Genomic DNA, 16,133 nt, shown 5'->3' on the forward strand with positions numbered 1-16,133 from the left:
AACGTGTTATTTTTTCGCTCCATGGCGTGTCGGTGATATACAGTTTGACTTTAAGCACCACAGGCCTCCTCTGACACACATTAGCACGTTGTTTTGATGTGTTTTCACTCTAAATTTGAACATTTGTGTACTCCAATCAGAAACACGTGAAACCATGGTAACTAACTGACTTTTGCTCAACAAAAGCCCTCGTGTATGGCTAATATGTCGGCCAACTCCACAATACTGCCACTTATTTCGCCCCATCGAGCTGCCAGACCTCGTCGCTACTGATAAGCGTGTCATATCCTGTGATAAGCCACGCGTGGATCCTATTCTCCCACGTTCATTGTTCTCGCTGCAGCTCTACAAAGCCAGCGGCCATTTTACTCCTCCCCCTTAGCCTGCGTCGCGAACATTCCCAGCCTATCACAACCATTCAGCGTTCCACGCCTCGTTTTACAATCCGCTGTCAACCAATGGCAGCCCTATGCGTCCCAGTCGGTGGGCGGATCCCACCGGTTTGTATATAAAGCTTTGCAAGCGACGTTTGCGTTCTATCCCACCTTGCCGGGCGCTTCCATCCTTTCGCGCCAGAGACTCATACCACGTGAGTGGGGACAGCAAATCAGCTCGGGCCTTCCTTCCTTTATCTTCATCGAGCTGCGCAGTGAGACCGCAAGTCGCCAGACGGACTCCGGTAAGTGTACAATGTCGCCGGGGCTTGTGTTTTTTTTGTCGTGCTCCTCTTTTTCCCGGTGTGGAGATTATGTCACGACGGGCCACTCGGCGGGGTTCTCGCTGTAGCGTGCTTCTGCGGCCGCCATTTTCTCTTTATATTAGGCCGCCATTTTGTTCAATGTGCGTCTGACTAGCCCTCGCCTCAGTGTCGTATCGCTCTCTAGTTCATGATTTCTCTTATATTACATTTTTTTTTTTCTTTCGCCACTATCTGTTTTTTTAAAAAAAACTTTAATTTAATCGGAGGCGTGCTGAAGATGGCGTTTGTGAATGGAGGTGTGCGGGGTCTCCCAGCCTAGGCCGCACGGGCTCCACCATGGCCTTTGTCCTGATGAATGGGGGATCGGGCCTCACAGCTTTGCCTTGTAGAATTTTTATTTTTTTATCTTTTCTTAACTTTATTTTTATTCAGATTTTTTTCCAAATTTAAGGTTTCGTTTTTAGCTTGTGCTGGTTGCTCCTAACGACCCAAGCATAGCAACTGCATTGCCATAGCAACCAGGCTTCCCCATGTTACTGCCTTTTAGGCCTGCGTCCCCCCCCCCTCCAGTGTGTATTTTAGGGCTGATTTATACCTGGTCTGTTTGGTGTGAAATGGGCTCAAGTAGTGCATTGGGGGGGGGGCTCCACTTTTAAAAATGCATTGCAACCTGATCACACGGTCCTGCGGTATCTTGTGATCCGGGTAGGCCTATGCACTGGGTTTGAGATCTGATTTTGGGGTGTTATGGATGATTATGGTATGTACGCCCCCCACCCCCCCCCCCATGTTTTGTGCACTGTGTTGGAGACAATGGCTTCATACTGGTGTGAGCGGGCCTTTAAAGTGTATGTACACGATCGCCTTGTAAAATCCGTTCGGTTTAAAATGGAAACGAAAGGCAAACAAATTGTCTACAGATATGGGGGGTTGTGATCACATTCCCTCTGTTCTCAGCTGCTTAAGAGCTGGGGGGAGAAGCAGTAGTGCACTGAGCTTCCCAGTGAATGGGGGAGGTGTCAGGACCAGTCTGATCATTGGAGAGCAGGCCGAGTTCCCAGCATAGCTCCAGAACTGACCATGCTCTCATGTAGGGGTGGATAACCTCGGCACCCCATCTGTAGTGGCACTACAAATCCCATCATGCCTCTAGGAGTTGTGCTTGTCATGGGACTTGTAGTTTAACCATAGCTAGAGGGCTCTCATGTCTAGTGTGGTCAGGTTTTAATAGGAAAGCAGAGGACTGGCAGATTTCACACAAAGGAAGCAATACAAAGAACGGGATACTTGCCGTACATAGTACTGCAGACACATATCGGGAATATGAAAAAAATGCTGTACCATATTAAAGGGGTTGTAAAGGTTCCTTTTATTTTCTAAATAGGTTCCTTTAAAGCAGTGTTTCTCAATTCCAGTCCTCAGGCCCCCCCAACAGGTCAGGTTTTCCCTCAGATGAAAAGGCTGTGGTGATTACTAAGGCAGTGAAACTGATCAAATCACCTGTGCAAAATAATGGAAATCCTGAAAACCTGACCAGTGGGGGGGGGGGGGGGGGGCCTGAGGACTAGAATGGGGAAACACTGCTTTAAAGGTTTTTTTTTTTTAAAGCTAAATAGCTTCCTTTTCCTTACTGCAGTCCTGGTTTCATGTCCTCATTGTTCGTTTTTGCTTTGTTGCTGTAATTCCTCTCTGTTCTGTACACTTCCTGGTTGTGTTTCCTGCTCACCACAGTACTGGGAGATTTCTCTCTGTGGTCACTAATCAAGGAGGTGTGTCTATAACCCCTCAGCACCAATCCAGTTTCGTTTTACAAAACCTTCACTGCCCTCTATTGAATGAATGACTTGTATAGCGCTACTCATGCAAACTGAATCGCCTCTGGGCGCTTTTTCCAGCCAGTGTCTGCTTGGCTGGTGCGGTCATTTTACCCCGTAGGATCGTGACCCTATTGGCTCTCTGGCTCTGTACATCAGAGAACCAGGAAACAGCAAAAACTAAACTGCAGGTACATTATATGATTGGTTTTTATCTATTGATTTTTAAATGGAATCGGTCAACTATGTCTCTATACCCTGTGAACAGTCATTTCAGCAAACATTTTTTCTTTAGTGACCCTTTTTAGCTAGTGCATTGTTTCACTTGCAGTTTCCTTCCATTTCCATTCTAATGTTTTTTTCTTTGTCTGAATTTCTCACTTCCTGTTCCTCCTCAGTAAGCTGTTCTGGCTGACTAACCCCCAGCCAGATGATGGGGGCAAGCTTACTATGGAGATACAGTAAGTGAGAAATTCAGACAAAGAATCTTTTTTAGGTGTGTGTTCGTTCTGAATTTCACTTCCTGTTGCTCCTCGGTAAGCTTGCCCCATTATTCAAGCTGTTCTGACTGGGGGTTAGTCAGCATGCTCGCTACTTCCCTTGGGACTACATCCCTGCGGGGAGACGTTGTGACCAGCGTCTCCCTGCAGGGATGTAGTCCCAAGCGAGGGGGCGAGCACGCTGACTAACCCCCGGCCAGAACAGCTTGAATAATGGGGCAAGCTTACTGAGGAACAGGAAGGGAAATCTAAGGAAAACAACAATGCACTAGCTTAAACGAACCTTTACAACCCCTTTAAAGCATAGCTTTTGTTTTGGAGGGGTTGCCTTCCCCCCCACCCCCCTGGGTTATCTAAGATAATTATGAAACCACTCCCATAATTTACAATCAGTTGCTGCCCCTGTAGGGCTCTAATGAGGAAAGCTTGTTGGGCCTACATCCTGTTGCGTTCCTGTTAGGAGTATCTTATAAAAATGACATTTTAGTTGCAGGGGATGCCTGACATATGACTTTTATATTAGTGTAGACGTCTAGGGGGAAAAACAGTGAGCCAATCACACATGCAGGAAATATTTAAAGGGGAGTTCCACCCACAATTTCACTTTTTAAATATAAATACCCCTGTAATACACAAGCTTAATGTATTCTAGTAAAGTTAGTCTGTAAACTAAGGTCCGTTTTGTTAGGTTGTTACAGCATTTAAATAGTTTATAATCTAGAAATAGACCGTGGCCATCTTAAGTGTGGGCATCATGAAGCCAGACTGTATGACTTCCTGGATTTCAGTTTTGCATATCTCGCACATGCTCAGTGCACAAGCAATGTAATAGGTTTCAGTCAGGTTTGCAAGGACTACTGGGAAACATGATGCCTATCCCAGAAACCCTTGCAAATAGCCTAGGCAAATAAGGAGGAGGAAGTAATGAAGGACTACAAAATAAAGGTATTTACAAGCAACAAATTAAATAAAAATTGTCCATTCTGAACACTATGAGATTAGAGCATGCAGCACAGACAAACATAAAAAAAAATGGGTGGAACTCCACTTTAAAGAGCAAAAAAAGGGCGGGACTTTAAATGAGACACCCTAGATACGTGTCTCCATCCCTAATCGGTTTAATAAAGAAGGTTCGGGACTTTGAATGAGGCACCTTTGCTTTTTCAAATTGATCCATTGTTCCACTTATGTGCCTCATTCAAATGCAGAAAATGTTTCTGGGGGGGTGTTCTGTGTACAGGACACATCCAGGTAGCCATATTGCATTTTACAGAGCTGCAGATTGGAAATGAAAGGTCATTTTTCATCACATGACTTGTGTCACAATTGTATGTAAGGTTTTCTCATTGCTTGCCATGTTAAAACCGCAAATGAAGAGACGTTTTTTTTTTTTTAATTTTGTGACATTTCAAATTATGAAAATGCAATATGGCTGCATGGAAGTCTTCTGTACAGAACGCCCCTAGAAATTGTATTTCCTGCTGTTTCTGGGGAACATTGGTGAGCTTAAGATGCAAGTCAGATGTCAGGCATCCCCCTGCAACAAAGGTCATCTTTGTGTAAGATACTCCCAATCAGCAGCTGATTGATGGGAGTGGTTTCATAATCAAGCTGTTGCACCTGCAGGGCTCTAATGAGAATAGCTTTTTGGGGCCCGTGTCCTGTTGTGTTCCTATTTTGGAGTATCTCACCCAAAAAAGACCTTGGTTGCAGGGCATGCTTGAAATCTGACTTGTATCTTTCCACGGTCTTCATTCCACGGTCTTCATTCCACTGTAAGCCAGACCTTTGGTGCGCTTTTGCCAATGTCATCGGCTGCATGCACTCTGAATATCTCCTGTAGGTACGTTCACAGTAGCTACAGGTAAGCCTATGAGGTACTCTGTAGTTACAAGCAGTAGTACAGAGTTTACCACTTGCAGCCTTGGCTCACAGTAGAGGAAACCTATGAGCCATACACTATTTGCATGGCGTTGAAAACGTACATCTGTTATCTGCAGTAGGTATCAATGTTGAACTAGACACAACTTTCACCCTGAATAGAGTAAGGGGAGGGCTATAACCCCTGTCAGTTTTTTTTTTTTCCGCCATCTTTCCCATTGCGGAGATTTCACTTCCTGTCCCATACCCAAACAGGAAATTCCTGCAAATTGGGGGAACCTTTTGTGGACCACCAGGTTACCAGAACTAATGTCTCCATTGGAAGGGTCCTCTATTACCTTTCTAGGGGGACAGCCCAAAATTTAGGATTTTGTTTTACTTTTTCACTATTGATGGTAAACAGGGGACAGAGGGTGTATCTCCCTAATGGGCACACGGCAATAAAATCCTGACAGATGTTCTAATCCATCTACCATGTCTAAAACTGCTTTTTTTTTTTTTTTTTTTTGCCCTTTTGTTGTTCTTTAAAGCGGAGGTTCACCCAAATAACATATCTATCAGACCAACTTCTTTATATTTCGAACATGAAAAGTCCGCCTTTTTTTTTTTTCTTTTTTGGCTGTACATACCTTATAATCTATTTTCAATCCGGCTTGTGAAAAAGTTCCCCCCCCGGCGGATAAGGCCCCGCCCCCGTATTGCGTAGGCGAGTCACAGCGTTTCCGGAAAAGAGCCAAACATGCATTGCTGTGAGTCGGCTCTATACGGCGCCTGCGCTGTATAGAGCCGACTCACAGCTGTGCATGTTCTTTTGGAAACGCCATGACTCGTGACGCACGTATGCAATACAGGGGGCGGGGCCTTATCCGCCAGGGGGAATCCTTTTTCCGGAAAGGACGTCAATCGTCTGGGCGACCTCCCAGATGAGACTCCTCGGCATAGAAATGCCTACTCCCGCGGGGAGAAGTACCTGGAATCCGGATTGAAAATATAGATTATAAGGTATGTACAGCCTAAAAAAAGTGGACTGTACATGTTGGAAGTATAAATACAGTTGCACTGGATCACATGGTACAAAAGTATCATGCAATCTGGTCAGTGCCTTCTCAAAGTGCATGTACTATATCTGGTGTCATTTGAGTCCATTGAAAATGAAGACTCGTGTGCTGCACTCAATCGCACAGAAATGTGCATTTCTGTATGATTCGGCACAGTGCAGGAAACATGCATTCCTTGTGTTTCCCTCACTGTATCTAAAAAAAAAACACTGCAGTTACGATCTGCAATGGGTGTCAATGTTGGAGGAACTGCAGTCTGCTCACATAATTTGTAATCGTTGCCATTCTGAAGATTCTCTCTAAGCACTTTGCATATTTTTATATATACACGCTGGTTCTGTACTTGCCAAATATGCCACAGAAATCTCCCTCCACTAAGACTGACTGCATCCATTAACTGGGCAGCTGACGCTGCTTCCTGTTCACGTCCTGGATTTACACATGTACACCTGTAGCTCTTATTGGTCCTCTTATGACTCGTCCCCATTCCTTGCAAATGTGCATGTCATAAGCTTAGGTGACTGCCCAGACAAACAGGAAGTGTGCTGTATAGGGTATTGACTATCCAAAGTTAAGACAAGGGCAGAAGATTTAATAGATGGAAAGATGAGAAAATGACTGAAGTTCTGCTTTAGGTTGATGACGCTCGTTGTTTTTCTGCTGGCTGGAAAGGCTCCCACGCTGGCAGAACACGATAGTGCTGGGGGAGGCTTTCTTCATGAATGCTGACTGTATTGATGGGATAATAAAGTGATTTTTATTTTCCTTCTTCCCATGGAGGAAGGAGAGAATAGAATCATCCATGATCTGCTTTAAAGTACGTCTTGGCTGTGCTTTTTACAGCGCACACCACTGCAATGCTGAGAACCAGGCATAAAGATGAGGCGCTTTGTCTTGTAGTGGGCCTGCACTCTGATCCTGTATACTAGACTCATTGAAATGTGATATTTTTCTGTGTTTTTACTGCATCTGGTGTATGTACACACTTGTAATGGCAACAATGTGGCATGATTAAAGCTAAACAATCCAGTATCTGACAGTTGCGTGAGACAAAGATGGTGTGGAAAGCTTTGACCCAAGCTGATCAGTTAGGGTGGAATTGGTGTGGTAGAAATCAATTGTGTGGAGTGGCTACTTTTCACACTTTGTAGAACACAATCCATAAATGCAGCTGGTAAACCCTGTGTAATTCTCCAATTACCCACTGAGCCAATCAGAATGGTCACCATTGCTCAACCATGCAGCCTTTGTCCCTCCAATTTATTGTGGATTAGATGTCATCCCTCAGTTAAATTTTTTTTTTTTTTTTTTTTTTTTTTTTTTTAAATCTGACCATGTGAAAAGAGTGCTTGGTGCAGCAGAAACGACAAGTTTGTCTGCATTGATCTGAGCCCCCATATAAACTAGTATTTTTCCATCCAAGCTGTAAGGCGCTTGTGGTGGGAAATGGTTGGTAGGGTCTGTCACTGGATGTTGGTATTCACTGACCAGTGTCTTTACCAGCAGCCCATGAGGGCCCATGTGAGAACAGTCTGGTCAGCTGTCCTTGTGCTATGTAGTTAAAGGGCTACAGTCATCATGTAATATTTGGCTGGCTTAAAAGACTGGCTGTTTTTTAATGGAAGATTGACCCTTTTGTGGCTCGCTTGTCTTTTGAGCCCTTGGTGTGATTGTCTTCTCTTGACCCTAGTGTGGCAGATTTGTCTCCATTGACACCGAAGTTGATTGCACACCACAATAGGATGGGTGCTGCTTTCCACCTTCTATTTTAAATCCAATCACCCCCAAATAACCATAACCACAGGACAAGCACACTTAAAGTAGGAATGCAGTTAAAGGCTATTTGTGTGGAGAGGGTCAGATCTTGCGTCTGTTTCATGAACACATGACGACATGTCATGCTTGCAGCAACATTAATGACATCCCAAATGTGCCAAGCAGATGCATGGTTTATTCAGAAAATGCTTAATACCCACAACTACATGAGCTACTTGGTGCATATAGGGCAGCCCGTTGAAATTAATAAACTGCCCTATGCATGTAGTGTCAACTGTGAAATTATAAAATGCTAGGTGTGAACCTAGCCTTAGGTTCCTCCCCCGGTGATTACTGAAATGGGAGGGGGTTACACATTTTTGAATGCTCACTGTAACGGTAGGAAGTAAATCTTCCAATGGGGACAGGAGTTCTTGTGGCCATATGACGAATTTCCTCATGTTTATGGCTGTAAAACAATGAACAACCACAAACCTGACGGTGTACTAGGCTTAAAGTGATTGTAAAGTCTCTTTATAGAGGGGGGGGGGGGGAAATAAGTTATACTTGCTCTGTTGCAGTAGATTTGTGCAAAGCAGCCTGGCTCCTCCTCTTCCCTGATCCCTCCCTCCTGTTCAATGCCCCCCCCCCCACAAAAAGAGGCTTGTTATGGGGGACTGAGGGGGACCTCAAATAAGTGGTGGGGAGCTGCACACAGAATGCTTTATATTGAGATAAACCTGACTCTACAATCTCTTTAAAGCGGATGTGCCATGGGAAAAACATATTAAAAGCCAGCAGCTACAAATACTGCAGCTGCTGACTTTTAATATTAGGACACTTACCTGTCCTGGAGTCCAGCGCCGATCACAGCAGAGGATGATCGCTCGTCTCTCTGCTGCTCCCCCCGCCATCCACGCTGAGGGAACCAGGAAGTTCTGGGAGCCGAGTGTTCCCAGCACACAACGGGGGGGTGACGGGAAGTGACGGAATGCCCATCTTTTGCCCGTGAATGCCGGGCCGGAAGTGGGTGCAAATACCTGTCTTTAGACAGGTATCTGCACCCCCCCTGAAAGGTGTCAAATGTGACACCAGAGGGGGGGGAGGGTTCCGATCAGCGGGACTCCACTTTAGGGTGGAGAACCGCTTTAAGCCACTGCTTAACTGACCGCAGCCGGTTATTGGTTATACACTGTGTATAACTGGTGCCCTGGGCTTCATGTCTGCAGGTGGAGCTATTTCCCCCCCCCCCCGCACAGAAAATGAATCTTGGCACTCTTCCCACTTCCTTGATGATGAGCTCCTTATCAGCAGCTGCATTGTGATGTTGTGAAATGTTGCAGTCTTCCCCAGGCATTGGAGCTCAGGTACTTCTGTCCTCTCTGCAGCAGATATGGAGCACACATTTTGTAGAAGAGACATGGTGGTTTCAGCAATAAGTTTGACCTCCGCTCCTACACCTGCTCACCTTCTGTGGATGACCTCTGCCACACTACGAGAGCCCCCACATTCCTGGGCCATGCCATCCTTGGCCTGCTCCAGCAAGACTCCTGGTGGAGGGCAGCAGAGATCCCCAATCCTGACTGCACTCTGCTGGGGGGGCATGCTCCCATGTCAATGGGTGCTGTGTCGCTCTATCCCTGGGTCTTTTTCTCCACTACCACTGATAAGCTTGGGCATTGCCTTTTTGTTCTATATTTAGAACTCTCATAGATTAGTTTCTAAATGTATAAAATCTTTTCCCTTGCATAAGATCCAGCAGGTGTGGATGGATAAATTTGTATACCTTGGTCCTCGCTATTGAGGCTTGGTGCATTTCACCCACCAAATACCAAGCATATCCTAAAGCTGTTTTTTTTTATATCTAGCTGTCTAAATATGGCTCTTAAAGATTCAGATTTAAAACAAATGTGTGCCTATACTTCTATGCCAGTGATGTGAGCTTCATCACATGTATGCTTTATTTTCTCCCTGAGTTCTCCCAGGTTTGGGGTTATTGGCCAGTCAAGATGGCATATGTGGGATCACTGTGGCACATGTTGCAATTGATAGGGTGGTTAAAGTCGTTATTGCAGGAGATGCTACTAAACCTTCCTGCTAGAAACTTTAGTCTGTCTCCTTAAGAGCCCTTTCAGTGACAGCACGTTGGCAGTAAAGTGCCACTAGTTTTACTGATGTTTTAGAGGCACTTTTTGGCCGCTAGTGTTAAAAAGCACATATGTGCTGCCCATTGATTTCAATGGCCCTTTTGGAGCGGTGTAAACGGCACGCACCAAATCTGCTTGCGGATTACTTGAACACTACTAAACTTTGTACCGCCTGGGTGGCTGCTTGCTTTCTCTTCCTGGGGAAAGGGGTTTAGAGTTTTGGTATTCAATGCAAGAGTTTGGTTTCTGGCAAAGTCTTTTGAAAGTTGTGACTCTTGTGCAGGAAGGACCACTTGGTGTGTTGTGATGTAATTTTAACTTTGTGGGTGCTAATAATTTTTTTATTTTTGCAGATTTTACCCCTGGGGATCAATTCATTTGAGTGTTGCAACATTTAAGACAATAATGGTGAGTTGAGAATATTTTTGCTACCATAGATTTACGGTTTCCTGTTGTAGATATTTGACCTAACTTCTGCTCCTCTTCACATTTTAGCGTCCAATGCGCATCTTCTTGAACGATGACCGCCATGTCATGGCAAAGCACTCCGTGGTGTATCCGACTCAAGAGGAACTTGAGGCTGTCCAGAACATGGTTTCACACACAGAAAGGGCCTTAAAAGCTGTGTCTGACTGGATTGACCAGCAAGAGAAGGTTCAGACGGGAGAAACCCCAGTACAGCCAGAAATTGAAACGCCAGAAGAGACCATAGACGAGGCAAAGGATGGGTAAATACCATTTATTGGCATACAATGTGCACCCCAATTTTTTTGAGGGATGTTTCATGAAAACTTTATTTTTTTAAATAACGGCCTTTGAAGAAAAATAAGGGTCAGTGCCTATTAATGCAGCCTTGTTGCTCCATCATTGTAGTCTGATCAGTACTCACCGGCAGCCTCACCAGTGCAGATGTAGACAGCCAGATCTCCCAAGTGCTTGGCACTGTAAAGCCTCTTACACACTGTACAATTGTTGGAAGGGGGCTGTTATCCTAAATTCTTACTGTTGGTACGCTGACAATTTTTGTCCAAGTTTCAGCCAACAAATGTTTTATGGCAGGCTAGTAAATGTTTGGCGGACAACGGCTCCACATCTTTTCGTATGATCAGTACACAAATCCGACACCCATGTTCCGAATCAATGCTCACTTAACACAAAATTGGCAGAAGGGGCCCAACGGGTGGAGCTTGAGCTGAAATTCCTTGTAGTATGTCACTACATTTGTGTCAGATAAAATTTCTCAAGTTGTGGTGACCCCTAACAGTAGTTGGGATGAGTGGCAATGCTGGGGAGTTCTGATTGGCCAACTTGGGTGCTCTTGATCAAGGTCATCTGCTGATCAGAAAACTGAAGTGGGGACTTTTAATGGCAACTATAATCACAGGTAGTGTTACTCACTGTCAGCTTTGCGGTGTCTCGTAGCAGTAACTCAGGATTCAGTGACCCCCTGGCAAATCATCATTCGACACCCCCCCCCCCCCCCTCCCAGGTTGAGAACCACTGGTCTAAAGGATGGCATGCAGTGCTTAATTTTTTTTTTTCCCTGTGTTTTCAGTGAAGCTAAGGCTGGAGCCAACTCCACCAGGACACTTCGCGGTGTGATGAGGGTTGGCCTTGTTGCTAAGGGACTTCTCTTGAAAGGGGATTTGGATCTTGAACTAGTTCTTCTGTGCAAAGATAAGCCCACAATCTCCCTTCTGAAGAAGGTGTCTGATAACCTTATTGTACAGTTTGCGGTAAGATTTTTATTTTTTATCCCTTTGGTTGACCATGTGGCTGATTGTTTATAGATTGCTGACTGTCTGATTTCTATTGCAGACTGTGTCTGAGGAGAAATATGAAGTCCTGCCTAATATCAGGGAGGCTACTATTTTAATCAAGAACACAAAGGAGCCACAGCTCACACTTAACATCCGTCTGACCTCCACTCTGGTTCGGGAAGAGGTTGAAAAGATGACTGCAGGAGGTACGGAAGGTAGAAAACGACCGATAAGTAGCACAGACCCCCCCCCCCCCCCAAACCCTCTTCATTTATTTCCTTTTCTCACGTCCCACTTACACCCCTCCCCCCCCTTTCCTGTACTGTTGTAGGCTTCCTAATATGTCTGCTCCCTAATGTCTGATTTTTTTATAATGTACCATCAGCATTGGCTAATCAGTAAATAAAACTCCCCACCTTTCTGGGCTTTGCTGCCAACTGTATTGTAAGTTAGTGGCCCTCATCTGTGGCTTAGTTTTGTCATATGGTGGTACAGGGGTTTGTTTAACTTCAACAATAGCAGGCCCCTGTGATGCTGTATCACATTAGATGTTAGATACATGGTGTTTTATTTTTGCATGTATTTGATTGGGCAGTGTGTGTTGCAGCAAGAATGACAGCCCCTCCCCTCCTTTGGAAAGGGACTAGTCAGCATGTGAAGCACCAGGAAACTAATGTTTTGGATAAAGTTAGACTGGCTCTTAGACCACACAATTGTTGTCAAATTCTAAAATTGTCCTTCTTTATCTTCCCATAGATAGGCTAGCCTTATCTAAAACCCTGGGCATGAGACATGGTCTTGCTGCAGCATAGACTCGCTCTTGATCTGTTGTGCTGCTCTGAATATTTTGCAATATGGTTCTGACAACTGATCTCGTATCAAGACTTCTAGTTTGTCGATTTTTAGGGACGCTGGACCTTTGACCAACAGGACTCTCTCTGTCATGGGCTGTGGCCAGGGCAGTCGAGCTGGGTAGAAGGTTTAGTGTAGAAATGTAGTCTTAGCTGCAGCTCATCTGTCTGTTTTTTATTTTTATATATATACATTATTTTTTTTTATTTTTTTTTTTTCTTGGGTCGCACTTGTTACATTAAAGCAGCATTCTGTCATATAACTGTCTAATGTTACATAAATGATAAACTTGTATTGTAAAGAAAAATTAAGGTCTAGACTGACCAACATGATCTGACTATCTCTAGATATGGCTTTGCCTTCAATGTCTTGCTATGCAGACTGCTGCTTTATTTTGTTCATGTCAGCATAGGCTATGTATTTAATAGGTTTAAAGGTTGTGTTTTTAAGCGATTTGGGGATGGGGGAGCTGGAGATTATTTTATAAATGTATTGTAGTTGTTGTCCTAGAGCAGTTTAGCAGATTTCCAGGGTAATATGTGAGTGGTAGTACAAGAAGCCCCACTGCCCTCTGGAAGCTGCCTCATCCCCTGTCCACCTGACAGACAACCCCTTGGTCAAACCGTGCCTTGTCTTCTTATCCATGAATAGAAACGCTATCAGTCAGCGATCCACCGGACGTTCTGGACAGGCACAAATGCCTTGCTGCATTGGCGTCGCTCCGACACGCCAAGTGGTTCCAGGTTTGCATTTTATTATTTCTGTCTTAAGTAGTAAATGCCATTTTTGTAATTTTCTTTTGTACATCCACTTTTAATTAACACAGTCCACATGACTTAAGATATTTAAGCAAACGCGAGCAGTAGCTGTGCTGATCTAGCTCCTGTCACTCACTCAGGCAGCTGAGGAAGCGCACATTGAAAATACACCTTTTCAAAAGGTGATATTATGCTTAGTTCATAGTTGCTGCTTTGTTTTAAGAGTAATTTTGACTGCTCTACAGTAATTGCTAATGTAACATAAGGCTTATCCTTAAACATAGTTTACACTTTTACCCTTGACAAAGTAGCACTACAAAATATGGCTTCTGTTTTTAATTTCCTTTCTTTTTTTTCTGGCTTGTGTTGGGGTAACATTGAAGACTAACAGCTTTTTCCATTGTCTCAGGCTAGGGCTAATGGTCTGAAGTCATGTGTTATTGTCATCCGTGTCTTGCGTGATCTTTGCACTCGTGTACCTACATGGGAACCATTAAGAGGATGGGTAAGTGCTGGATAACATTGTGAATTAGTTTAAACAAAGGAACATAACAGTCTTGGATCAAAGGAATGAACTTATCTCTGTAGATGAGGGATGTTGAACCACTTGAAGACTAAACCTCTAAGTGTAGCAATAAGTTGCTAAATGTAACATATTGCTACACTTGAAGGTTCCTATATATATATTTCGGGTTGTGAAATGACGCCACTCTTATATCAAGACATTGCTTGTATATCAAGGCAAAATGTATTAAAATATTTTGCTTGTCTTGGAAAATTCTCTCAAACCAAGGTTTTACTGTGTACAGATGTTCTGTGAATATCTTCTTAGCAAAAAGTAAAGCTGCACGAAATTTGGCTAAAATGAGAATCTCTACCATTAAGTGGGTAAAATTTTCCTGAGTTTATGTGGTTAATGAAATGTGACAATATACACTTTTATCAGCATCTGTTGCTTACAGTATTACTGACTTTAGGGCTGCAACGATTTTCTTTTAGTTGGTCGGTTGTATCTATCGGATAATAACCCTAAAAGTGTGGTTGTATAATTTAGTTAATGTGTAAGGTTTAAACAATTCTTAAATATCTATATGCTGTAAAGCTAAATAACCAGCTATGTGGTTAAAGAGCTAAATCTCAAATCTAGTCTAAAAAAACAGGAAAAAATACTTGGAGGTTAATTAAATCTGGTAAATATCAGACTCAACCACTTAAGAACTGCCCAACACATTTATCCTGCAGCAGCAAAGCCCTATTGTGCAAACGGCATACCTGTATGTCGTTTCGTGCAAAATATAATCTAAGCGTGTTGGCTGCATGCCCACTGCAGTCTCCCTGATCGGACATTTCAGCCACTGGACTCACCCTGCAGTGGGCTCTCTGCCCACTGCAGGGTGAGTCCGGTGGCTGCAATATTCGCTGGCTGCACGCTATCACTCCTCAGAGGCAGAACAGATATCCGGCTATGTAAACTAAGCGGATCCCTGTTCTGACAGTACAGTGAGATCATCTGTTTCTGGTTATCGGGAAAAGCAATCTCTCTCCTCCCCTCAGTCCAATTACCCTTCTGCTATATTATATAGTTTGGGGGGGGGGGGGGGGGGGTTTGAAGTAATTTTCTGGCAGAAATACTGATGACTTGTAAACAAGTGTTGGGAATAGGCTTGGTCCTTAAAGTAAAGGTATTTTATTTTTAGTAAGTCAGCAGCTACAAAAAAGTGTAGCTGTGGCCTTTTAAAAGGACACTCACCTGTCCAGTGATGCAACTGCCTGAAGCCTTGCTCCTCCTCTGAGGTGCCCTCATTGTTACTGTTGACACCCGGCTTTCAGCTTCACAGCTGGGCATGCACTGCACTCTTCTAGTGGCCAAGTAATCTTTGGGGACACGTTGCATGTCCCAGAAGTTTGCAGAGGTAGGAGTCACTGGGGGGAGGAGACGGCGAGAGAAGACAAAGTGGTACAGGAAGTGACTGTCAAAACCAGGTACCCGCTACCCCAATCAGACACTGAAGAGCAAAAACTTGTTAGTTCTAGCCCGTGTTTCATAGGTACACTAAGATGGGTGATTTCCACCAATCAGGGGTACATGTTTGAATATTTCCTCTAAAATAAGGCAAGATCCCATACTCATCCAATCATCACACACTTATTAGAATATGTTGCATTATACATGAGAGCATGTTTTGCACTAATCTTTCCCAGTAGTTTCCTTAAGCCATCTAGCTGCTGTGCTATACTTGACTTATAAGTTCTTTTCTTTCACAATGACTTAAAGAGCACTCTACAGCCTAAAATTGTTATATTGAACCCCTTACACTACCTTCAGAGTGCCTCCAATAACAAGCTGCAAAGTATAGTATAAAAGCGCCCCTATGGCAAGGTGAAATTTCTGCCTTTGGAACTAATCTCTTCCTGCTCATGACTACATGTCCCATGAGGCGGTGCTCCTCACACATTCTCAAGTTCTCTGGCACTTGTCACGTGGATTGTGTACTGAGCTGTGATTCAAGGTTTCCTTTTTAGGATGGGCCGGACTCTTGGATGTATTCAACGTGCCACTTTGGCTCCTTTTTGGGTTGTAATGAAATTTTAACTTGTTGATGTGGGATTTGTCAATATTTAGGAAAGCAATGCACAAGTTTGCTTCTAACACTAAACTTTTCTTTTTCACCCCCCAAAGCCTCTTGAGTTGCTTTGCGAGAAAGCCATTGGAACAGCGAACAGGCCCATGGGAGCTGGTGAAGCTTTCAGAAGAGTCCTTGAATGCCTTAGCTCTGGAATACTGATGCCAGGTACACATCTGTCTGTGCTTTAACCCTTCTTAGAAAAGGTTCCTACACCCCCCCCCCCCCCCCCAAAGTGCAGAGGGGATTTAAATTACTGGGGCAAATGGGGGGGGGGACATTAA

The 16,133-nt window shown here is 44.1% G+C and overlaps 1 protein-coding gene across 6 annotated transcripts in view; it reads left to right on the forward strand.

The window, feature by feature from the left end:
* The first annotated feature begins 521 nt into the window (after positions 1-521).
* ILF3 (interleukin enhancer binding factor 3) overlaps positions 522-16,133 on the forward strand; it is a 28,526-nt gene continuing 12,914 nt past the window's right edge. For 3 of the 6 annotated variants that reach the window (XM_040346432.1, XM_040346434.1, XM_040346436.1), the window contains exons 1-8: positions 522-679; positions 10,209-10,263; positions 10,351-10,583; positions 11,411-11,591; positions 11,674-11,830; positions 13,119-13,210; positions 13,635-13,730; positions 15,906-16,017. In XM_040346432.1, coding sequence (XP_040202366.1) covers positions 10,261-10,263; positions 10,351-10,583; positions 11,411-11,591; positions 11,674-11,830; positions 13,119-13,210; positions 13,635-13,730; positions 15,906-16,017 — 874 coding nt within the window. In that variant the 5' untranslated portion in view covers positions 522-679; positions 10,209-10,260. The remainder of the gene's footprint in view (positions 680-10,208; positions 10,264-10,350; positions 10,584-11,410; positions 11,592-11,673; positions 11,831-13,118; positions 13,211-13,634; positions 13,731-15,905; positions 16,018-16,133) is intronic. The other 3 variants (XM_040346433.1, XM_040346435.1, XM_040346437.1) reach the window with 1 other exon arrangement.

Source organism: Rana temporaria, chromosome 3 (genome assembly GCF_905171775.1).
Source record: "Rana temporaria chromosome 3, aRanTem1.1, whole genome shotgun sequence".
NCBI classification, from domain to species: Eukaryota; Metazoa; Chordata; class Amphibia; order Anura; family Ranidae; genus Rana; species Rana temporaria.